Source organism: Lynx canadensis, chromosome B1, assembly GCF_007474595.2.
Source record: "Lynx canadensis isolate LIC74 chromosome B1, mLynCan4.pri.v2, whole genome shotgun sequence".
NCBI classification, from domain to species: Eukaryota; Metazoa; Chordata; class Mammalia; order Carnivora; family Felidae; genus Lynx; species Lynx canadensis.
The window spans coordinates 186,248,325-186,272,819 of record NC_044306.2 but is presented as its reverse complement, the minus strand read 5'-3'; the positions used below and the strand labels follow the sequence as shown (position 1 = coordinate 186,272,819).

Here is a 24,495-nt window from a genome sequence, read left to right as displayed (position 1 = left end):
ACCAAACAGTCTACTTGTAAAAAGGGAATATTTGAAGAAAAAAAAACACAATTCCTCCCTTCTTTTCCTCCCAACTGAGTCACCTTCACTTTACTAGAGCGTGCTGAAGTCAACCCAAACTCTGTTTAAGTGGAAAGAAAAAGATTCCAAAGTCTGTTTAATAACAAAGCAAAATCATGGTTGCTTATTGGAAATAGTCTTTTTTTTTTTTTTAATTTTTTTCAGTGTGGAGCTAATGTTCTTAGGAATTTCCAGAACTGGTGCCTCACTGGGAATGGATGTGAAAAGTGATGACAGGATCACATGATGTATAGGCAGCTTCGCAAGAGTTAATTCCTCCCCAGAATGCTAATCTGCTAACGCATAAAGCCCCATGGTATTCAGTGGAGAACCAGGGGAGAACAAGTTGTACCAGGAACCGCCTGCCAGACGGACAGAGCCAGGACAGGACAGAGAGGCACCTGTGTTTTCCTTTGGGGAACCCTGTCTTTCCCTCTCTCCCCGTGTGGTTCTGGTGTGCTGGCCCAACTCCTGGCTAGAGGGATGGGTCTATGACACAATCTCGTATTCCAATCTCAGGAGTTGGTTCTGATGGGCAAACGTGACCCAAATAGGTTCTGTGAGACTCAACCTGGGACTCTGTTGGAATTATCAGGGGTTGCAGAGCTACTGGAATGTAAGCTCCTGGGGTTTTTAGTTACATGAACAAATAAAACCCCAATTACTGAATTTGACATGAGTTGCATTTGTGCAATGTAAGGAGATCCAGTTAATACAAGAAACACATAGTGCCAGTCTCTTGAGTCTTAAAGAGGAGACAGTCACCCGTGACTATATAAAAAAATTAATTTTATATTCACAACTGTCTCCTAACTCCACCCTAATATCTTCATCTATTTTTCCTAGCTCAGTGTAGAAAATGAGACATCCTCAAAAACAAGTGATAAAATTACATAATGTGGTTACCATATGCCACACACTCTCTTATTACTTTTACATCCATATCTCCTTTAATCCTCACCCAATTCCGGTCTCTGTTCTTATGTGTGAGAACCCCAGGGTTCAGAGTGGGCAAATGCTGGGAGGGGTGCCAACTCAGTCAGCATGAGGTCAAGAGCAGTGCTCTCACCTCTCCTAAGGTCTCAGGGAGAGCGGGTCCAGCTAGCCTCAGTTGTTTTTATACCTCAACAAGACACCCAGCCCCGCCATGAAGTCTTCTCTTTTTACTCTAGAATGCTGGCTCATTAGAGGTCTGATCTCAAACGCTGCAAGACTGAATTTTAAGGACCAACAACGTATCATACAAAGTTCCATTTGAATGACTTTGCCTGGAAAGACTTTGAACTTGAGGCTATCCTCACACCAATGAGGTCAGCCCAACAGCTGCCAACCTTGTTATCAGGCCATTTACAAACGTTTCTGCTTTCCAAATTTATTAAAGTATAACTTACAAGCAATAAAATGCATGATCTTTGGCAAATGTAAACCCTCACGTAAGCATCCCGTATTCAATATTCTGTATATAGAACACCTGATCACCCTAGAGAAACTTCTCAAGTCCTTCTGCAGCCAAGTCTAACACACTCATATCCAATGCCCCTGTACCCTAACCCCTTCACGATTCTGACTTTTATGATAATAGATTAGTTGAGCTGTTCCAGGACTTCATGTGAACAGAATCATACAGTATGCACTATTTTGTGTCTGGCTTCTGTCACTCAGGGTTAAATAGTGTTGAGGTCCATCCACATTGTTGTATGTGCCAACAGCTTTTTATTTCTGAACAATATTCAACTGTGGAAATATAACACAAATGATCTATTCACCTGCTGATGAACAATTGTGATGTTTCCAGTAGAACTTACAATTAAAGCTCTTACATATACCCTTGTGTCTTTGTATAGACATACATTTTTGTTTCCCTTGAGTAAATATCTAGGGGAAAAAATCAGATCACATGTTAAATATGTATTTAACCCTATATGAAACTTACAGTTTTCCAAAGTGGTTGTACTGTTTTATACTCCCACCAAAATGTATGAGTTTTAGTTAATCTACGTCCTCACCAACGTTTACATTGCCAGTCTTTTTATTTTTAGCAGGCACACTGATCAAGTGGCATTCGATCGTGATTTTGTTTTGCATTTTCATGATGACCAATAAAGACACTTATATTTATATATCTTCTTTTGTGAAGCCACTGGTTAAATTCTTTGATCTGTTTTAAAAATTGGGTCATCTTTCTTCTTCTTCTTATGTTCTGAGAGTTCTTTATATATTCTGGATACAAATCCTTTGGTAGATCTATGTATTAGGAATATTTTCTCCCAGGCTGTGATTTGTTTTTTCAGTTTCACAGGGGTGTCATTTTTACTTAGGATGAAGTCCGTTCGTCCATTTCTTCTCTTATGGCTTCTGCCTGTCGTCCTTCTATTAAGCAATCGTTACCCTCTTGAGGGTCACAAAGATTTACCTCCTATTCTAAAGTCTTACAATAGTCAGGTAGTATTAGTCTGTGAACTTTTTTTTTCAGAATTATTTTAGCAATTCTAGATCCTTTGCTTTTCTACGTACGATGTGAAGCCACTTCTTCAATTTCTACAAATAAGTCTGCTGAGATTTTGACTAGAATTACAGTCAGATAATGGACATCTTGACAATACTGAATCTTATTATTCGTGAATATGGAATACCCGCTTTTACATCTACGTTAATATCTCTCAGAAACATTTTGCATTTGTGTGCATTTTGTACACGTTAAGTACAGAGGTCTTAGATTTTTTTTCCCAAATTTATCGCTAAGTATTTTCTTCTTTGGTGCTGTTATAAATAGTATCTATTCTATTTTCAATTGTTTGTTGCTAGTATATAAAGTTCCAACTGATTTTTATTTTCTGACTTTGTATTATATGACCTTAAGTTCTCTTGTTATTCATAGTAGTGTTTTTTTAATAGCCCTTCGACTTTCCTATGTAGATAGTCGTGACGTTTGTATGTTTACTTTCTTCTCTCTCAATATCCATGCTTTTTATTATGTTTTTTTCTTGTCATATTGCCGTGGCTAGACTTCTACTACAATGTTGAATGGAGGTGGAGAAAGCAAATATCCTTGCCTTGTTCCCTTGTTTTTTTTCTTGTCATATTGCCCTGGCTAGACTTCTACTACAATGTTGAATGGAGGTGGAGAAAGCAAATATCCTTGCCTTGTTCCCTAAGTGGAAAGTGGTCAAGATTTCTCCATTAAGTATGCTAGTACCCGTAAGTTTTTCATAGCTGCCTTTAATAAAATTGAGGAAGGTCCTCTCTATTTCTAGTTTTCTAACAGTTTTTTTATCACGAAAATAAAATATTTTTCTTCTTTATTCTGTTAATGTGGTGAATTGCATCCATGAGTCTTCAAATGTTAAACCAATCTTGCATTTCTGAGATAAATTGTACTTGGCCATGATATATTTTCCACATATATTTTCTGGATTTCTTTCGCTATTATTTTTCTCAGGCCCATGAGGGATATTGGTCTATCAAGATTTTGGTTTCAGGGTTATGCGAGCCTCATAAAATGAAGTGAGAAGAATTTTCTCCTTTCTTCTCTGCAAGAGTTTGTGTAAGTTTGGTATAACTTCTCAAATATTTGATAAGCGTTTGGTAGAATTCACCAGTGAAACCATGTGGACTATACCTTTCTTTGTGGGAAAAAAATTTTTAATTAGAAAATAGACTTTATTTTTTTTTATTTATTTTTTTTTTCCAACGTTTATTTATTTTTGGGACAGAGAGAGACAGAGCATGAACGGGGGAGGGGCAGAGAGAGAGGGAGACACAGAATCGGAAACAGGCTCCAGGCTCCGAGCCATCAGCCCAGAGCCCGACACGGGGCTCGAACTCACGGACCGCGAGATCGTGACCTGGCTGAAGTCGGACGCTTAACCGACTGCGCCACCCAGGCGCCCCTAGAAAATAGACTTTAAATATATGGGGCTATATTGCATTTACAACCATAAATTTGTTCAAAATATTTCCTTATCCTTTTGTTAGCTATAGGACATGAAGTGATACGCCTTTTTTATTTCTCACAATGGTAATTCAGATTTCTCTCTCTTTTAATTAGTCTCGCTAGAGCTTTATCAATTGTATAATCTTCAAAGAAGCCACTTTTGGCTTTTTTAACTTTCGGTAATGTTTATCTGTTCTGAATTCCATTGATTTACGTTCCTATTTCTTTCCTTCTATATACATTGGGTTTAATTTGCTGCTACTTTTATAGCTTCATAACATTTAAACCTTTGTATTTTTCTAGGCATTTAAAATTATACATTTTCCTCTCAAAACTGCTTTGGCTACATCCCACAAATTTTGGTATGTTCCTTTCATTATGACTCACTCAGAAATATTTTCTAATTTCTCTTATGGGTTCTTTGACTCACAGATTATATAGTGTGCATGATTTAATTTCCATGCATTAGGGATTTTCTAGATCTCTCAGTGTTACTGATTTCCATTTCTTACTTCATTGCAACCAGATAACATAGTCTGTAAAGCTTTCACCTTTTCAAATTTAATGAAACAAGACAGACTAGGATGCGGTCTATCTTGGTGAACATTTCGTGTAAACTTGCAAAGAACACTTATTCTGAATTCTTGGGAAAATATCATTTCAGTCATGTTGGTTGATAATGTTCAGATAATCTAAATACTATTTCTTCTATCAACTAGTAAGAGGGTATGTTAAAAATATGCAACTATGATTGTGGATTTATTTCTCTCTTTAGCTTTGTAAGTTTTTGTCTAGTGTATTTCAAGGCTTTGCTATTAGAGAGATAAACACTGAGGATTATTGTCTTTCTGATAAATGTGCCTTTATCATCATGAGCTGTCCAATTTCTGTGACCATGGCAACAGTCTTTGTCTTGAAATCTACCGTATCTGCTATTAAGACAACCATGCTCATTTTATGCTTACTGTTCACATGGTATATCTTTTTTCCATCCTTTTACTGCCAACCTGTGCCTTTATATTTCATATGTAACTCTTGTAGGCAACAAATAACCCTAATGAACTACTTCTTAATTTTTTTTAATTAAAAAAATTTTAATGTTTATTTGTTTGAGAGAGAGAGAGGGCCACAGAGTGTGAGGGGGGCGGTGGGGTAGAGAGAGAGAGGGAGACACAGAATCTGAAGCACGCTCCAGGCTATGAGCTGTCAGCACAGAGCCTGATGTGGGGCTGGAACTCACGAACCAGGAGATCATGACCCGAGTCGAAGTCAGATGCTTAAGCGACTGAGTCACCCAGGTGCCCCTTAACTACTTTCTAAAAAATGAGAGGTATCATGTGGAAATCTGAATCTCTGGCGTCTCTTGAGGAGTGGAAGATCTGGCGGTAATGGGCTGCATTCCAATATGGCAACACATGGTTGGGCTGCCCCTGCCCCCAACAGACTTGGCATCTTGCGTTCTGCCCACGCACCGGGGGCTGGATTGCTATTTTTCAATGAGCTGCAAATATTTCTTCAGATAAAGATCTCCACTACAATATGAAGACACGAGGTAAATAAGAAGGCTGTGTGTTTAAAGGCAAAAAGGAAAGGGCATGCACTTGGCCTATTTTATTCATTGTATAACCTGTCTGGCCCCCACAGGCATTTGAATTTTCAATTCCTGTTACAGTAAATATTCAAGTTCCGTTTGAGATGATCTAACTTTGAGGCTTAGAATTAAGAAAAGGGAGGCTGGTTTCAGGCTATGCATAGCCATTTTCTTTTACAAATAGCTGCTCTCAGCTGCAAAAGCAATTTCAAGTCTATACTAGTGATTATATAATGAATATATGCTCACAAATGAAAAGACAACTTTATTCTGATAGATAAAACCCAACTAGAACAATGCTCTGATTATTAAGCATGTCTCCATAAGTAAAATAAAAGAGTTGAACCAATAGTTAGATCCCATCTCTTTTGCCTTGGCTTTTGAGGGAAATAGGCCAATGAGAGATAAACGCCTGTATTTGATGTACGTTTTGTGGAGAAAGACCAACGTGAAAAGCTTCGTACACCGCGATGGACAAAAGTTGAGGGAAACACTCAAAAAGTTCCATGTCTTGGTCCCTGGTTGGAGCCACCAGTAGATCCTCTCACCTTTCCATTGTGAGCAGAATGTCATAAGACCCGACTTTCTCTCTCCTGTTCTTTCCAGAGAGGGCAAGGTGGTGCCCTGTACATCTGGGCCAGGGCCCAGAAGCACTATGAGGAGGTTCATGACTTTATTAGATTGCTCCAAAATTAATTCAATTTATTAACTACTCTAACTGTCCCAATCTTCCAGATGCTGCTGCCCCCTTCAGTGGGCCTGGTGGGCGACAGTGATTTGGAAGCTCTGATGGGGGTTCCAACCCACTCCCTTTGGAACCATCACTTAAGAAGGACCAGAACCATATTGGATTTGTTTTCTGAATGAATCACATGGCTGCTCCCCTATTTTCGTTCCCGGGCCTTGATTCTAAGGCTTTTTGAATCCTGTTAGCATGTAGATTTTCTAATTTCTCTTCTAGAACAGAAGCTGAGTCACAGGACCTCTCTTTTCTCTATAGCTGCTTCCAGCAACAATTTTCCATAACCCTAGCGGTAGAGAATATTCTATCGCCTTTGTCTCTAGATTTCACTCTCTACATGTCGCGACGTTTGTGCTTTTTGCATAAATTCCTGAGGAGTTTTTCTGCCCATCTTTTCTGTTAGTTTGGTCATTCTAGGGTCTTGAGTGAGGACAGTATTGCCTCTTCAGGGTGAGGTTGCAGGGTGTGTGTGTGTGTGTGTGTGTGTGACAGCATGGGAAAAGTGAAGAGATGGTGAATGGAGCCTCAAAACTGGTGAGGTACAAGGTCAAGAGCCTGACAGCTCAGCCACCTGGGCATGAGTCCCTCCTCTGTACCTATAGGTATGACACTGGACAAGTCAGTTAACTCCTGTGAATCTATTTCCTTATCTGTAAAATATGGGAGTGACTATATCCTCCCTATAGGACTATGTTTTGGTCTCTCATATATAGGTCTCTCCGAATAGACTACAGGCTGCTTGAAGGAAGGCTCTGATTTCTACAAGTTCCTAGTCATGATGCCCACCGAAGGGTCTGGCATCTAACCGTACCAGTTGGGCATGAATTTGGCTGCAAATAACAGAATCTCACTAACAGGAGAACGTATTTGAGGCTTCTTTTCTCCTAGAACAAGAAGACTAGAGCTGCACGGGTGTTGGTTAAGGTGCTCAGTGGGGCACTGGGTTTCATTTAGTTTTTTTTTTTTCTTTTTTTCACCACGTTTTCCATGAGGTTTCTGAGGACCTAGATTCTTTCCATCTTTCCCCTCTGTTGCCTTCTGTTCTCACTCTTGCCGACACGCAGTCCCAACGTGGCTGCCGCGTCGTTAGACGTCGCACCCACGTTCAAGGCAAGAGGAAGAGGAAAGAGGCACCAACCATTTCTGCCCCTTTTAAAATTCTGCCTTCCCCAAAGCGACATCAGGTTCTGGATCTCACTGCCGGATTACTGGGTCCCATGAGTGCCCCTGGGTGAAAGCAAGTGTCTGACTTTCCAGCTTCTACAGTGGGGGGGGGGGGGGGGCAGGTGTGGTCGTTGCGCTCGGCAAGTATTTTTTTTAAAGTAGGACAAGAAAGTAAGCTGAAAATGCTTCCCTTTTCCCAAGAGGAATACACTGTGCGATTATTTTGAGGAAAGAGGCACCACGCCCGATGTGCTTTTTGGTTATTCACGCTGCTATCTTGTTTTCAGACGGTAGGTAAAGCAGGAATGACCTGTTTCCTCTCGCAGATATGGGCAGGAAGGGGAACCGGAGGCAGGGTCAGGGCGGGTGCAGAGCTTCGCCTGGAAGGGTCTCACTCTGGTGCTTTCCTGAGAGTAACTTCCTTCGCACACCCTAGCCTTCTGGTTGGAAAAGGCACCGCTGTCGTGTCCTGTCATTGGTCATTCTCGTCACATGGCCAGCCAAGTGTAATTAGTTGAGAAGGTCCTGGTTCTGACTGGCTTTCATTACCTTCTGATTCGCACACATTGTCCTGACCTGTGAGCGGAAGGGTGACGCGTTCACAGGGAAGAGGAAACTTGCCAGAATGCTCCACGGACCCAGAATGCAATCTCCCTTCTTCACTGAAGAGCGGGGCTATTCACGGGGATGCAAAGGTGCACACAAATTGTTTAACAAGTGCCCCGCACACAAGAGCCACTTTAATAAATGCTAGATGTTATTAGTTTATTGCTATCACTAAGAATGATGCTTCTTTGCCCAACCTTACTAACAAGGACCTCCTTGCCCCTGTATTACCCTGATGTGTTTGGACAAAATGACCCAGATCCAAACTTAGACCCTGTCGTTCCCTGACTCCATTTCCCTCCCTCTTGGGTGTCTGGGCCAACCTGAGGCAGCAAGACACAGTTGGGAGTCTTCTTAGGCGTGTCTAAAGTACTCGGGTTGGGTTAAACTATCATCACACAGAATTTGGCCTTTTAGGGACGCCACCTGGAGACCCTAATCACTGCTTCGAAAAGTTTTCTCCTCGTGGGAACCTCTTTATTTCCTGGTGGAATTTTGTTCTATGCGTTTTCTGAACACAATGAAAAGGAAACTATAATCGGTGTCCCTGCACAAAGGAAGTTCAAAGTTCTCTAGCAGAGATCTCTTCTACACAGACAGGAGTACCTCGGACTGCATTTTCTAATACTGCTGCTTTTACAACACTCCCTTGATTTTTTCGGTTGTTGTATTAGACATTAACCGACGTGAAAAGAAAGAGAGGTCAGCAGTTCAGCGTCTGGCTGCAAGGCAGTCACTGATGCGAGGAGACAGCCGCGGGGGGCCGGCTCACCTGTTGTCTCTTTCTTTCATCTCTCAGCCTGCGAGGTAGTAAAGTGTAACGATTAAGGAGGCAGGCTTTAGGGATCAGAGTCTTGAGTTGAGCTCTCGACTTTGCCACTTTCTAGGCTCTGCAACCTTGGGCCCCTTCCGGGTTCTTTCCGAACCTCATTTTCCTTATCTACCAAGTGGGCAAGCTAACGCCCATCCCACGCCATGAATACAAACGTTACATAAAATACCGTATGAGAAAGTGTTCCGCAAAGTGTTCAGTTGCCAGTTCGGAAAACAAAACCCAGACAACTTGAGCAAAATGAGAACGTATCGACTGACGTAAAAAAACAGAGCTTCAGGTACAGCTAGATCCAGGGGTGCAAACTCTAACCCTGAGTCACGATTTCACTCAACTTTTATTCCGCTTCCCTCCACATTGGCCCAGTCTTCAGCTGGGTTCTCCCCCAGTGGGGGCCAGGGGGTGGCTAGAACTCCAGTCTTTCTAAAAGTCCCGGCAGAAGTGGCATTACATTTCACTGGCCCTGCGTGAATTATCCTGGAACCAATGCAATGTTTTGATGAGTCACAAGCCCACCTCTGGAGTGAGGGATGAAGTCAATTCCACCCGCATGGAATGAAAATGCAGAAAACTGAGGTGCCGTTGCCAAAGGAAGGGTGGGGGCGAACAGAAGATCCCAGAGCTGGCTGCCCGCCAGAATGACCACCTTGAAAAAACAAGCAAACAAACAAACGGTTCTAGGAAGCTGGCAATTGATTCACTCAGCCTCGGGTGGGGCCCAGAATCTAAGATTTTGAACAAGCTTTCCGGCTGCCAGGACTAGTATTTGGGTCTCTAGGGGCCCTGTCCGTCCCTTTGCAGCCTCACTCCTCACTCTGTACTGGATGGATCTGTCGACACCACCGTTCCCTCCCAGACTACGAACCCCCAGAGGGCAGGGGCCTCTGCAGGTTTGGGCACCCAGCATGGAGTGAGCACCCACAGAACATTTGTTGAAGGAAAGAAGGCTGGAGGACGGACAAGCAGGCAGACAGGACTGCCTTCTCCCATGTGGGCTTTTCTGGGAGAGAAAAGCTGCTATTTCAGGAAAGTGCTGCTGTGATTGAGAAAAGATGATGGCAGCAAAGGAAGGAAGGCCACTGGGGGAGGGGGGGATGTGGAAAAGGCTCGCGGTGCCCTGGGCCACATACTCTCCAAAGACTTCTCGAGAACTTTAATAATAAAGCGACAACAGTGATGATGATTGCTGAGGAGTTTGATTGTGTGCCAGCCGCCGGGTTGACATCATATCCCCATTTTACAGATGATGAAAGGGAGGTCCCGGGGGAGCTGGTCCGGGAGCAAAGTCAGGATGTGACACAGCGGGGCCTGGGCAGCCGGAGTGCACGGCCCCCACCCCCCCCACCCTCCTGCCTCTCACCTCTCAAAGGCTCTGGGACGAAAACACCACGTGTATCTGCAAGGGGCCCATTCCCTTCTTGGTAGCATCGAGCAAAAATAAGTCAACAGCTGAGGAAATCAGGGAAGAGCTAAAGGCCGCTCAAGAAAGAGACCATTGTACATCTCTCCAAACAGGCTGCTTTCTGTCTCCTTCTTATCCCCCTGCTGCCGGCTGAAGGTCACTGGCTCCGTCTGGGCGCCACTCAGTGGAGTCACAGGAAGGAACAACTGGCCAGGGAGCCCGGGGGCTGGGGAGGGCGGAGGTGGAGACGGAGGCGGGTGGAGTCAGAGGAGGAGGTGAGGCAATCAGACGACTAGGGACCTGGCCTACATTCCTTCGCAAAGTCAGCCCAATGGCCTTCTTTCCTTCCCCGCCGTGACCACTCCCCTGGGCCGGCTTCCCCTCGCTGCCCGCAAACAGCCCGGCCTCAGGAGCCAGCCTGCATTCCTGCGAACGCTGGGTGCAGCTCCCCGCTTCTCAGGAGGAAAGCTCTCTTGGAAGAGCGGGAAAGGTGGGTGCCAAGTTGGAGTTCGTTTCCTTCTTCCCAGAGCGCGTTTTTTGAGTCTGAAACTGGGGCGGGGCATCGGGGGGGGGTGCTTCTTGGGAAAGCGACCGGTCATCTAATGACAGAACCTGGCTGCTGGGGAGGGGACGAGCGGAGAGGTGGGGAAGGGGTGAGGGAGGCCTCCGGGGAGAAAGGAACTGTTGTCCTTTGTTTGCACCGCGGAGGCCAGTCCCAGTGGACTTTAGTGTCAGGAGTGATCCCGAGTGAGGAAGGCCGCCTCTCCCAGGACCTCCTCCTGCAGAACCACCTGCTTGGTTGGCGGAGGCACAGAGCGGGGGCTCCTGGCCGGTTCAGGCTCACGTCCAGGGCTCCTTCTGGGAGTGGGCCGAGGGACCGGAACACAGGGAAGGTGTCAGAAGGGCCACGGTCTTCCCAGATCCAGACCCAGGAAGGAGGCACAGGCCTGGTGGCTTCCTTTGACCTCTTTCTCCAATGACCTGTCTTCCCTTCCAGACCAGGCACATAGCAGGGCCCCCCGAAACCACTTGGTCCTTCACAGCTCGATCTCAGGGGGACACGGTGTGTGTGTGAGAAAGGGGAGCCTCCCGGGGACCGGCCTCAGGACGTAGAAGTCCAGGTTGAGAACCAAGGAGTCCCGGCTCACCTGAGGTGGAGGAAGATGCTTTTTCTCTCAAGAGAAAAGAATCTCCTTAAAATGTTAATTATTACCCAGCCAATTCTGAAAAAAAGCTTCATCGACACACCCCGCGCCATCTGTTTTTGTTCGGTTTTTAAGGAAGAGTTTTCCAACTGGCAGAGCCCTCCTGGGGGGCAGGACGGCCAGCGGGGCTGGGGCAGGCAATGATGGTGGACAGCTTGAGGCTGAGGCCTGGGACGGTCCCTCACTTCCGCTCCTGCTCCCTGGGGCTCCAGGGCGGTAACCCCATACCAGGCCATGTCTGAGGTGGTGGTTCCCTGGACCTCACTTTCTGGGCTTCTCCTACCTTCCCGCCACTCCTCCTGGGAGCCCTTCCCGGGCATCACGTCCTCCTGTCACGGCTTCAATAGCATCTCTCACCTGATTGTCCTGAAACTTCTTCTCCTTTTTTTTTTTTTTTTTTTTAATGTTTATTTATTTATTTTTGAGAGAGGGAGGGAGAGAGAGAGAGAGCGAGCATGATGAGCAGGGGAGGGAGAGAGAGAGGAAGAGAGAAAATCCCAAGCAGGCTCCAAGCTGTCAGTACAGATCCCGACAAGGAACTCGGTGCCACAAACTGTGAGATCATGACCTGAGTTGAAAGTGAGAGCCGGATGCCGAACCTAGGGAGCCACCCAGGTGCCCCTGTCCCGAAACTTCTATCAGCAGCTTCCCTCTGGTCGCTACGAGTCGCCATATACTAGGAACTTTCTACCAACCAGGCTCTATGCTAAGTGCCTTCGACTTGAGAGCCATTCGGTGTAGTGGCTAAACCTTGGCTTGGACCACACACTTTTAAATCTTGCCCTCAGCTATTTATTGTGTAACTTCGGGCGAGACACTTGCTTCTCTGTGCCTCAGTTTCCTGCACTTTGGAATGGGGATAACAGTGACACCTGCCCCATAGGGTTCATGGAAGACTTATACGAATTAACATATACAAAGTGCTTTTTAACAGCGCTTCTGTGTGTTTGATAAATGTTAACGATTCGAACTGTCTCCCTGAAGTCTCAGCCAGCCCCTGAGGTATGCATTTGCAGATAAAAACAAAAAACAAAAAACACACTGAGGCTCAGGAAAGAGCTGGAGCCCCACCAGTTTTCAGTCCGGCAGTTACTCTGCCTAACTCTGCAATAAAAATAACTAAACCCTCAGAGAGTAAGTGGCAGAGGCAGGCTTCAGACAGTGAGTTCCAGAACCACCTTCTTGTACTCACCATACTAGACTGCCTTTCTGTAACGGTTACGGAAAGAAAAAAATCCTCAACCCCAGAGTTTATTTTTAAAATGGTACCTGCTGTGGGGCTGGAGAAGACCCTCGAAAGTGCCGCTGACCTGACCCCTGAAGATGCACTTAAAAATATGAAACTGGCCTGCCATATAATACCTCATTTAATCCTCGCCGTGATCCTTGGTGACATTACCCTATTTTACAGGTAGCTAAGACAGAGCCGGTAACTCCCCCACAATATCGCCATGAGCAAACGTTAGAACTGGGATTTGAACCTGTGTTTGACTCTCGAGCTCTGGCTGGGTCCCAGAATCTCTGACGGAGCTTTACAAAAATAATAATTCATGCCCACTGAATCAGAAGCTCTCGGGCAAGGCCTGGGCACATGACTTTTATGAACCGGAATGTGACGTGCAGTCGACACGGAAAACCCCTCCCAGTGACGCTGCCTTTTCCAAGCGCCAGACCTGTGTTTCCAAATGTCTACCAAACACCCCACGTGCGTCACCGACCAGACTCTCACCCCCGGGGGCTCGGCTGAACTCACCCTCCCTGCTGTCCTCTCAGGGCCTCTGTCCATGGGCCCAGCCCAGTCTCCCCTGCTGGCTACTCAGTCATCGCGCCGGCTCGTGCCCCCCTCTCCCCCCCCCCCCACTGTCCGTGCTAGCCAAGATGTCTCTCAAGTCCATACCCCTCCAGCACTGCTGCCTCCACCTTGGTGAAGGCCTTCACTGGTTCCCATCGGGGTTGCTGCAATTGGGCAACTCCTCTCCCTCCAGCTGTCTCTACTTCTCCCACACAAAATCTCCCCCCCCCCCCCCCCCCCCCGTCCCTTAGACATGCCGTGTCCTTTCACAGGCTGTGAACACGTCAGGGTGTGCCTCCTGCCTGAAAGCAGTCTCCAGTCTGGTTCAGCTCAAAAACGGCTTGTCTTGGGAGACCAAGCTCAAATGTCATCTCCTCTGGGGAAGCGTTCCTGGCGTTCCCCTGGCGGGATGGGTACTACTTTCTCTGTCCTTCCCCAGCCCAGAGCTCATCCATCTCCAATCACAGGATGGTGTTAGAATGACTTGATGACATGCCTGTCCCTCGGTGAAGTCCTCATTCAACAATCACATATTAAATGTCTCCTTACAGCCAGGTGTGGGCCCAGGTGCTGGGGCTGATGAGGAGGAAAACCGAGTTTCTGTCTTCAAGTCTGCTGTGCCCGGCAGAGAAGAGGGGGCAGGACACTTGGGAGAGGGCACGGCTATTCTAAGGGCCGAGAATGAGGGGTAGGAAGTCTTAACTGTCTGTACAGGAGGATGCTTAGCGAGGGTGGCAGGGGGTGATGGGGGAGGGGAAGGTCTGGAAGGGCCATCCTTATGTGCCCTGAGACTCTCCCCCCATTGCCCCATGACTTCCTCCAAGTGATGCAGACAGGACTTGAGAGGGCCATGATCACCCTGGCGGCTCGAAAAGATCCCCATGAGTTGCTTGAGACTGTGTCAAAGCCATCTTTACAAGCACAGCACCTGACCCAGGTCCCGGAGCATGGCAGGCCCAGAAAGGCACGGGGCCAAAGGCAGGAATGCGCGCTGGGCGAGGAAGCCCCTGGGGTCTGGGGTCCTCACGTTGCCAGGGACTAAGGCTCGCTCTGCTCCACCCCTGGGGGCGCCCGCAGGTGCCCGACTCCGGCCATGCTGGCGCCGGCGCTGCTGTGTGCCTACCTGCTGCTGGCTGCCCGCGCCTCGCGCGCCTGGTCCGACCCGGACCCGGAGGAGCCCGGCTCCAGCACGGCGGCGCAGATCCGCGACATGCACGAGAAAGTGACGGCGATCTGGCAGGAGATGACGCAGCGGCAGGCGGCGGGCGACCGCCCGGACGCCGCGCTCCACGCCGCCTGCCGGGTGCAGCCGTCGGCCACGCTGGACGCGGCGCAGCCCCGGGTGAGCGGCCTCGTGCTCTTCCGGCAGCAGGTGCCCGGCGCCCGGCTCGAGGCCTTCTTCGACCTGGAGGGCTTCCCGGCCGAGCCCAACAACTCCAGCCGCGCCATCCACGTGCACCAGTTCGGGGACCTGAGCCAGGGCTGCGACTCCACCGGCGCGCACTACAACCCGCGGGCCGTGCCGCACCCGCAGCACCCGGGCGACTTCGGCAACTTCGCCGTGCGCGACGGCCGCCTCTGGAAGTACCGCGGCGGCCTGGCCGCCTCGCTCTTCGGCCCGCACTCGATCGTGGGCCGCGCCGTGGTGGTCCACGCGGGCGAGGACGACCTGGGCCGCGGCGGCAACGCGGCCAGCGTGGAGAACGGCAACGCGGGCCCCCGGCTCGCCTGCTGCGTGGTGGGCGTGTGCGGGCCGCTGCCCTGGGCGCGCCAGGCGCAGGAGCACGCCGAGCGCCGGAAGCGGCGGCGGGACAGCGAGTGCAAGGCCGTCTGAGCGCGCCCCCCGCCCGGGGCGGGGCCCGCGGAGACCCCCTGCGGGCCCCGCCGCTCCTCCGCGCGCCAGGCACCTGCCCCCTGCCGGCCTTGACTTTCTCCCCCCAGCTCCCAGAGTCACCTTCTCGCCCGGGGTCCCAGTTCTGCGCGGCTGAGGTCTCCCCGAAAATCCCCTGCACCCTGAGGCCTCCAACCACGTATGCGGTAACACCCCTCCGCATCCAGAGGGCAGGCCGTGCCCTCTGAGACCCCCATCTCGAGCTCTGAGGAGCCCTGGACGTATTGAAATGACCCACCTACCCTCCCGGACCCCCCACCCCCACCCCAGGTTCCTTTCTACCCTCATTCCAGGAGCCCTGAACCAATCCTGCTATGCCCAAAGGGCTCAACTCCTCCCACCCCTTAGAGTCCTTCTGGGCGCTCTGAGACCCTTCCTGAGGTCACCTAGCCCCCCACCCCAACCGCCGACCCCCGACCTCTCACACACCATGCCAGCACATGCAGCCTGCAGTTAGGCTCCCCTGCCCGGTGTCCTCAGCTGTTGCTCGCCCGCTGCCACCCACCGAGAGGCCGATTGGCAGTCTTCGTGTTGCATATTAAAACTCAGCAATTCAGTCTTGCACTGGGGCCTTGGTTACTTTTGTTTGTTTGTTTGAGGCTCTGCTCCTAGGCTCAGCTACTATTTGGAAACCGCAAAGATATTTCCCCAAAACAGGCAGGATTTCTCCTTACCCTCTTCTCTCTCTACATCTGCTGACCACGACGTGGGGTCTCTGGTTATCTTGTCCTTCCGTGTGGCTCCCAAGATGGAGGGCACCAGGATCACTCAGGAAAGTGAGAAAAGAAAAAACCAAAAAAAAAAAAAAAAAAAACAAAAAAAACAAAAAAAACCCCAAAACCCCAAAAAACCCTGGGCATCCTGGGCTGGAATCCAAAGGGAAAGATGGACAGCTATTTGCAACAAGCTTCCTGGTGGTTCTGATGCTGGGGCCGCCAGCGTGACACAAGGCCAATGCCACTTCACTGGGCCCTGTGTCTCCTCACACGTGCCTCTGAGGGCAGCCTGAGGTCCCAGATGGTGAGAGGGCCAGTGAAGCAGTGTGACAGAGCAGTTTACAGGGCGGTTGGCTTTGGGATCTGAAGTTGCTGGCCTTCTCCACAGTCAGGATAAGGACAAGGCTTCTCTTGACTTCTTGACACAGAGGCGGTTGGAACAATGAAGCCCATGGGCAGGCTGATATTGACTAAGACTTGGATGTTCAGCCTGTCTTTTTGAAAATTATAATCTCTACACAGACTAGATTAGAATGCGTAGCCACCTTCATTTGTGGAATAAAAGCACCCAACAACTTTTTACGCTCCTCGGGCAGACCCACTTTCTAGCTGCGACTTCCATTCCTCCCAGACTCGAGGCAGTGAGTCAAACGGAACCTTCGCCAGAAGCCCATCCCCGGTGGCTATTTTTACCGCTTACTAGGACTAACTTGTTATTTACAAATCTTTCCTTGAACCCAAGTGACAATTGGAGAGAAAGGTTTTTGTCTGGTGACTTTGCTCCACCAACTGGTTTTCACTGGTTTGAAGCGTTCGCTTGAACCGTGCAGATTAGCGTTGAAAGGGGACTAGCAAACTGCTTCTTTAAATATCCTGATCCCAACAGATGTGTTTGCCTATCCCCACAGTTTAAAGTGGTGAAAACGAGGCAGGAAGCACATAGGACACACAGTGGAGAGGAATGAACACCCCACGGATGGATGCCCAACACCCCATCTTCCACTCGCTGCCCCGATTATAGGCTAAATTCAGGATCATCAAGGGAGGTTTGGATTTCTTTTTTAGAAGGAGGCTGGTGCTTCTCATCACTTACCTTATGTCGTAGTCCATTTGGGCTGTCATAGAACAGTCCAGACCGGGTGGCCTATAAACAACAGAACTTCATTTCTCACAGTTCTGGAGACTGGAAGTCCAAGGTCATGGCACCGGCATGGTCAGGTGAAAGCCCTCTTTGGGGTTCACACCCAGTGCCTTTCACTGTGTCCTCATATGGAGGAAGGGATTAGGGATCTCTCTGAGCCTCTTTTATAAGGCTCCCCCCCTCATGACTTTGGGACACCTTTGGGAAAAGGTGTCACCTTCTGTTACCATCATCTTTGGGGGTTAGGATTTCAATGTATGAATTGGCGGGGGGGGGGGGCACAAACATTCAGATCATAGTATCTTCTGTTTTTAGTTTCTCTCTTCATGACCCTCAACCCTCCAAGACTAAAGAGGTAACCTAGCAGACCCATTCCATGTTCTTTCGGTCCATCGGTGGGAATTGGATTGATAAGCTCTTCCATGGGGCTCCAGAGGCAAGAAACAAAGAAAGGAAATAATAGAAGAGTGAAGTGGCCTGTTTGGAACCCCCACTCCGCCACACTTTTAGAAGCTGTATGACCTGAGTTAAGTCACTTCACCTCTCTGGGCCTGGGTTTTCTCGTCTGTAAAATAAGATCATTATATTGTATTGTTGTGAGAATTAAATCAAGTGTTATTTGTGAGAGCTGTATAAAGGGAGGACCTAAGTATCTAATAAATGTCTACTTAATAGTGATGGCTAATGTCAGAAAAATAGCTACGTATCAACAGATTGAACGACCTTGTGTCCTAGTGAGTGCCTGCAACTAGAAAGATTCAAGTAGTGGAAACGTTGCTTCCACTTAGGTTTGAAAGAAAGTTTCTGCATCCGGTGAAGAGGCTGGCGTGCTGAACTTTGATCCCCGCTCCTGGGGGAGGGCAGGTAGAGTTCTGGGACGGAGGAAGATTGCGAGTGGTACAGGCAGGCATCTGGTTTTGGGCACAGAACTTGATGCTGCGGCCAGACCCACCCACTGGACCCCACTTGGCCCCTGGAAGCTATTTTTACCCCTCTCATCTTACAGATCTGTTTTGTTAATCTCCTTATATTTGCTGTTTTGACTTCCCAGCCAGCTTGCTAATCAGTTTGCCTGTTTGACTCACAGGGTTTGCATTTGTCACTGAGACTTAAACACACACTTGTTTTGATTTCTTTTTGTAAAATTAGAAGCGTTTGATGTAATGACTCTACCTAGACACAGCTGGTAAAGTGAGAATAATGCTCGAGTTTGCACAGTTTAAACACAATGTAGACAATAATTAGAAATGCTATCTTTAGATGTTTAGGATAAGCTTTTTCTCAGAATTGCAGTGAATTTTTTTCCGAGTGGGGCTTTTCAGTGCATATATATATATATATATATATATGCAGAAATACTAAAAACGTAAGAAAATAGAGCAAATCAGTGAGTGCTTTGGTCAACTTGAAAGACTGCAGGAAATAAACTAACTGATTTTAGATCTGGCATTTTTGACGGAATGCATAAAATCTTTACATTCTCCATAATTTTCATGACTACCATACGATCTAATAATTTTAGGTGGCAGATTGCAACTGATAAGTTGTTACAATATGTTCAGAAGGAACGCTCAGTCTATATGCCTGGCCTGTGGCGAGGGTGGGGAGGGAGAATGGTGCAAATAATAAAGATAATCATCTGTATCAGGAAAATTACTGCATGTTTATTTCAGGTAACAAAAAAATATATATAGTTATGTTACATGATGGTCATAGAATCCAATAACACAAAGTCTGCAAATGAATAGAAGTTACTTCTGTCTTTAAGTTAAACTACAAAATAGCAGCTGGTTTTCTCTTTTTCTTTCTTTTTCTTTCTTTCATTCATTCTTTCTCTTTCTTCCTTCTTTCTCATTCCTTCCTTCTTTCTTTCTTCCTTCTTTCTTTTCTCCTTCCTTTTTCTTTCTTTCTTTCTTTCCTTCTTTTTTCTTTCTTTCTTTCTTTTCTTTCTTTCTTTCTTTCTTCTTTCTTTTTCTTTTCTTTCTTTCCTTTCTTTTCCTTCTTTCTTTCTTCTTTCTTTCTTTCTTTTCTTCTTTCCTTTCTTTCCCTTCTTTTCTTTCTTTCTTTCCCTCTTCCCTTCCTTTCCTTCCTTCTTCCTTTCTTCCTTTCTTTTTCTTTCTTTCTTTCTTTCTTTCTTTCTTTCTTTCTTTCTTTCTTCTTTTCCTTCCTTCTTCCTTCCTTCCTTCCTTCCTTCCTTTCCTTCCTTCCTTCCTTTCTTTCTCTTTCTTTCTCTTTTCTTTCTTTCACCAATTGTTTTAAATTTAATAGGCTATCACTGGCCTTGGCTAAGATCCAAAATATATTCCTGGGTTTACATAGATTCCAGAAAGTCTAACCTGTCAGTATTGTACAAACTTTCCCTATAAAAAAAAAAATCCCATTCAAGAGGTGATATGAAATGTAAGGCAGCACATCTGTATCTATCATCTTAAATTGCCTTCATGCTGTATCAACTTGTTTTGTTTTGTTTTTGTGAGCAATCATAATATCGAGAGACAGGCCCTTCTTATTTTTCTGCTTCTCATTTCTAATTAGATTCACTACTGAGCTCTCTACTGCATCTCGGAATTTCAAATTTTTCTCCGTTCAGAAAGACATCTGGAAAAAAGGAATATATTAAAGTAGTGAGTTAAGTAAGGGGAATCTTTTGGCTCTTTGACATCCTAACTGAGCTGTGTGATGGTACCCTCTGTATTATTAACAGAGATTGTTCCAAATGGAGGCGTCCAGAATGAAAGCAGAGGGCAGAGCAAAGAGAGGGCTTTTTCAAGGAGAAGTCGGATACAAGCCATCCCAAGGGCTACGGGAAAGTGATGGAACCAGGAGAAAAGCATGGCTAAGGCGTGCTGGAATTTTAAAGAAACAGGGACGAAAATACCAATGAGCAAGTAGCTGGTCTTTGAAATTCCTTGAGGAAGAGATTGAACCTTTCATGTCACATGGTGAATAGGGGCACAAATGCCCCAGTGGGAATAACACATCCCCAAGTTCACCCCAACATGTGAACGACTGATGCCAGGTCCCTTTTTAGAATTCCACGTCATCACAATGGTGTGTGTTTGGGATTGAGGACACAAGAGGACCCATAGGGGAAAATGAATTTAGCGTAAGATTGCCAACTGAGAGGAGGCCCCAGCAGGGACTGAGCTGAATGCCAGTAGGAGCCTCCTAGCTAGAGAGGCTTCTGGAATAGCCACGTGAGGTGAAGACGACAGAGGGGGAGGGGAAAGTGGACAGAGGAGGCATGGAAAAAGGAGTTAAGGAAGAGAAATGCCTGATTTTAAAAAGCCAATCCGTTTCCAGGGGCCTTAATTACAAGAAGGACAAACGCTCGTATGTAAAAATCCACACATAAAGGCTCTCAGGTACAGAGCCGTCACAAGAAATGCAGTATGTGCAAACAAGCTCTCATTAAGAGGCCTGTCAGCTCTGTTTCATTTATCCAGACTGCTCTGCATTCTGCTGGCAACCGAGCTGGAAAAATAATGGAAGGACAGACATACTCGAAGAGGTAAACAAAGGTGGGAACGTTCCAGCTGCAAAACAGAACAGATGATAAAGAAGCCAGGGAGGAGCAGAGAGAAGATGGCATTTTTCTTAACAAACAAGCAACCACTGCCCCTCCCCCCACCTCCAAACCCATGAGTAACGCAACATTCTGGCTTTTAAAGGGAAGAAAATGAAACAAAATCAGACATGGACTTCAGAGACAATGCTGTCGGTGGTCTATTTTTTTTTTTTTTTTTAATTTTTTTTTTTCAACGTTTATTTATTTTTTTGGGGACAGAGAGAGACAGAGCATGAACGGGGGAGGGGCAGAGAGAGAGGGAGACACAGAATCGGAAACAGGCTCCAGGCTCCGAGCCATCAGCCCAGAGCCCGACGCGGGGCTCGAACTCACGGACCGCGAGATCGTGACCTGGCTGAAGTCGGACGCTTAACCGACTGCGCCACCCAGGCGCCCCATGTCGGTGGTCTATTTTAAATCCATTTCTAACTTTCCTGTACTTCTTCAGACCTGATTTTGTTTTGGTGTTCACCCTTTTAGAGTGTGCGTGTCCCCGGTCGGGCCCTCCCTAGTTCCCATGGTGATCTTACGGAACCTAAACCCTTCGCAGGAATATTCCATCTCCCTTGCCAGGCGTTGGTGTAGACAGAGGCATGCGATAATTCTGACCGATGAAATGTGCCAAGACCTAGATTTCTTGCTCTTGCTCTTAAACACACGCACACACACACACACACACACACACACATACACACAGGGAGAAACTTCCTTCTGCCTTTGGACACAAATGTAAGAACAGGTGACTGATGCTGGAGCTGTGGCAGCCATCTTGGCAGTTTGAGGGAGTAGCTGACACTGAGGTTCGGCAGAGCAGGAAGATGGGAACCCAGATACTCGATGACTTCTTGAATAAACCAGCCCAGGAATGCCCTACTTCTGAACTGCGTGTTATGTAATGTAATTCATTTCTCTATTAAGTTTCTTGAAGTGTGAGTTGTAGCTGAGAGGACTCTGACTGACACAGGGTTACCTGGCGGAGGAGAGAGAATGCTGTATGCTTTCACGACGACTCTCAAAAAGACAGAAGACAACCATAAATAATTGCTGAAACCTGCTCTTTAATGTCTGTGGAACAGGAGAACCATGTCGGGCTAGGACAGCAGGGGTGGGGGAGTGTCATGTGCGTATGGGGCAATGTCAAGGTTACATATGTGACAGGATCAACTCATTGGCTCCGACTCCATCCATTGACACAAAACCCTCCCAGGCCCTCGGCACACACAGTTTGGCTTATCACTCCCTCTGACCTCCGTACCCCAAACCCCCCTCTCTCTGGGACTCAGCATTTCCCTGCCCCTGATGGAATGGGACGGAGTTTATTGTAAGCCCTGCTTTCCAGAAGGTGATTCAATGGGCCCTAAAGATGTGCACCTGGCCGACTGTGTGTCAAAACCAGAGCTTCCGAGGGGAGAGATCTTTCTTTTTATTATTATTGTATTAAATCTGGCTGTGTTTTCCTTTGGTGGCTCTGGCGGACGATGCGGTCGCGCTGAACATTTGCAGATAGTTAAGGCCTCGTGCAGCAGGAAAATTATTTCTGTGGCTGCTGGCCTGTGCAAGGTCTGCAGCTGCAGAAGCGACCTCCCTGGAGAGGGAGTTGAGGGGGTGGGTCTGGAGAGCGGGGAGGCGCTGAAGCGCAGACGGATGAAAGGGGCATCGGGGCCTGACGGGCAGGGGCAGGTGGTGTGTCCAGATCCCAGCTCCTGTGTCCAGGGGCAACAGAGCACCGACTCGGCCGTGCCACCTCTCCCACTACTGGGGTGACCTCTAAGCGAGCGGGAAGAAAGCAGCGGGAGGTCCGCCCAGGCGCCCACGCTGGACCTTCTTGCCTACACTCCGCTCTCCTGCAGCGTAAGGCAGCACGCGGCACAGCAGAGTAAGGCCGCAGAGGAGACGTGGCAGGGAGGTATCAGGGTGGGCCGGCCCTCCCCGCCCTCCCCCTCCCCCCCTTCCCCCCCCTCCGGAATCACAAGCGTGCTATTGACAGCTGATACTTCCGAGGAATTTTCAACTTTCCCAGCTGGGGAGCCTCTCTTTTTCCTGCAGGAGAGCCTCTCCAAGGAGTGATTCTGGTTCTCAGGGGGGTGTTTGGAGCTTTGGGATCTGGTATCGGGCCTTTCTGGGGAAATGAATGGAGTTCAGCGGAAAGAAAGGTCTATCATTCGACGAGTCTCTAATTTCCTGTGGCTCCAGATGCCACCTGCAAGAGCTCATTTGATCCCTAAGGAAAGAACCAGGAGGGATGATATCTCCCCTGTTCCCACCCTTGGTGCTTGGCCCCACAGTCCCCCTTAAACGGGCTGTCATGAAGTTATCTTGTTTTCCTCTCTCTCTCTCCACCCTAGGGCCACCCGCTCTGTGTCTTGTCTTTAAAATCCCAGTACGTGGCGGCACAGAGGAAGCGAGGTGAAGGGTTCAAGGTTTCAGGTGGCACAGGGAACTGCTTATCTTGCCCTAACCCTACATGGCCATAAAACCCTATAGGCAGCGCAGGTTGAGTGGAGAGAACCAGCATTTCCAGGTTCTGGCTCTTATCTCAGAAACAAAAAATCAAAACACCCCTGGAGTCCCCTTCCTTGCCTTCTTATCCCCCCCCACCCCCCCTCCCCCCCCCAGCCCCACTCCATCAGTCCAGGTCGATTAATCCTTCAGAATTACAGGCTGGAAAACTCAGCTCTAGCAGCCAGCAAACAGGGCTCAACAGGGGCTGTGGATTTCAAACCGGAAGCCCAGCCTTCTGAGCCTGCTTAAGCCCCTTTCCACCTGCCAGTCGGGGCCGTGACAGACAGGGCTGCGGGCAGGGTGCCAAGAACACCCGTGCTGGGAGGCCTTACGGGGCCCTGACATGATGAGGCGGAGCCGTGGGCCCTCTGGACCCATTACGCTCAATTACACCTTTCTCTCCAGCCGCCTAACCATTACAAAGACAGGGGCCTGATTAAAAACCCCATCCCTTTCAAGCTCTTCCCATAATCTTGATCGACAACATTAAATGCTAATAGAAAAACATCTTATCTCTAATAAAACAAACGCCGACAGAAAGACGGATGCCAAAACCCAGCCGTGTGGGGGACACGATGCTGCGCCCGGCCGTGTTCACCGCAGCGCGTCTTCGGCACAAAGAGAGGACACCGGGAAGCTTGAGGACCGGCATTTAATAAATCGCACTGTGCTGGCATCATCAGCATGTTCAGTTTGCAACAGGACCTGTGTCCCTTCTCACTTGCGGACTTGGAAGTGTTTTAGGAGAGAGTCGCCTCCGAAAGCTGCTCTGATGCTTGATTCTTTACCGTCCCCCGTGCCTCTGATGTGACATTGCGGGGATCCCTTTCCCCTTCATGTTTTCACGGGGCTCCTCCTGCCTGCACCCTCCAGGGTCTCCTTGCTGTCCTCCGCGGTGGAGGCTTCGGCCGCTGCCTGGTTGGACTCAATGGGGCCCTGGCAAGATTTGGGGGCCTCCCCCCTGGAGGTCAGGCCCAGCGTGGCTGTCCCCATCTCGTTCCTCTGAGCCTCCCCGGGACCTGCTCTTTTGGCCCCTTCTGGTTCTGCCTCTGCCTGTGCCTCTGTCAGTTTCGTGATTTCCCTTCCAAGCCTGTTCATTTCTTCTTCCTCAGAGGGTACCTGCGGTAATGAAGGATGAAAGGGGTTGCGTTGGTTCCCGTGGCTCTGGTTTGCCGGGGAGCTGATGGTGGGCCTTCCCGCGTCCTCGGGTGCTGTCAATGCCTCGGTGGCGGCACGACTTTCATCTCGTTCTTGCGTCTGGATCTCCCCTGAAACAGACCCGGGACAGCATCACACCTCTGGCAGGAAGTCAGCCCTCACTCCCTCTCTCCTCTCAACCCCAGGCCCAC

The 24,495-nt window shown here is 48.2% G+C and overlaps 2 protein-coding genes and 1 long non-coding RNA gene across 5 annotated transcripts in view; 1 reads left to right on the top strand and 2 right to left on the bottom strand.

Moving 5' to 3' along the window:
* Nucleotides 1-9,247: 9,247 nt before the first annotated feature.
* LOC115511629 lies at nucleotides 9,248-10,483 on the bottom strand. The gene is made up of 2 exons (XR_003968120.1): nucleotides 10,290-10,483; nucleotides 9,248-9,575 (listed from the first exon to the last, which is right to left on the bottom strand). It is a non-coding gene; the product is annotated as an uncharacterized LOC115511629 (long non-coding RNA).
* Nucleotides 10,484-10,592: 109 nt separating this feature from the next.
* SOD3 (superoxide dismutase 3) lies at nucleotides 10,593-15,187 on the top strand. Its single transcript, XM_030314108.1, has 2 exons — nucleotides 10,593-10,821; nucleotides 14,406-15,187. Exon 2 carries the CDS (start codon nucleotides 14,422-14,424, stop codon nucleotides 15,160-15,162), a length of 741 nt encoding a protein of 246 aa, XP_030169968.1. The 5' UTR covers nucleotides 10,593-10,821; nucleotides 14,406-14,421; the 3' UTR covers nucleotides 15,163-15,187.
* An 8,596-nt stretch (nucleotides 15,188-23,783) lies between these two features.
* Nucleotides 23,784-24,495, bottom strand: part of CCDC149 (coiled-coil domain containing 149) — a 95,338-nt gene continuing 94,626 nt past the window's right edge. For all 3 annotated transcript variants that reach the window (XM_030314105.1, XM_030314107.1, XM_032593010.1), the window contains one exon: nucleotides 23,784-24,414. In XM_030314105.1, the coding sequence (XP_030169965.1) occupies nucleotides 23,981-24,414 (434 nt within the window). In that variant the 3' untranslated portion in view covers nucleotides 23,784-23,980. The remainder of the gene's footprint in view (nucleotides 24,415-24,495) is intronic.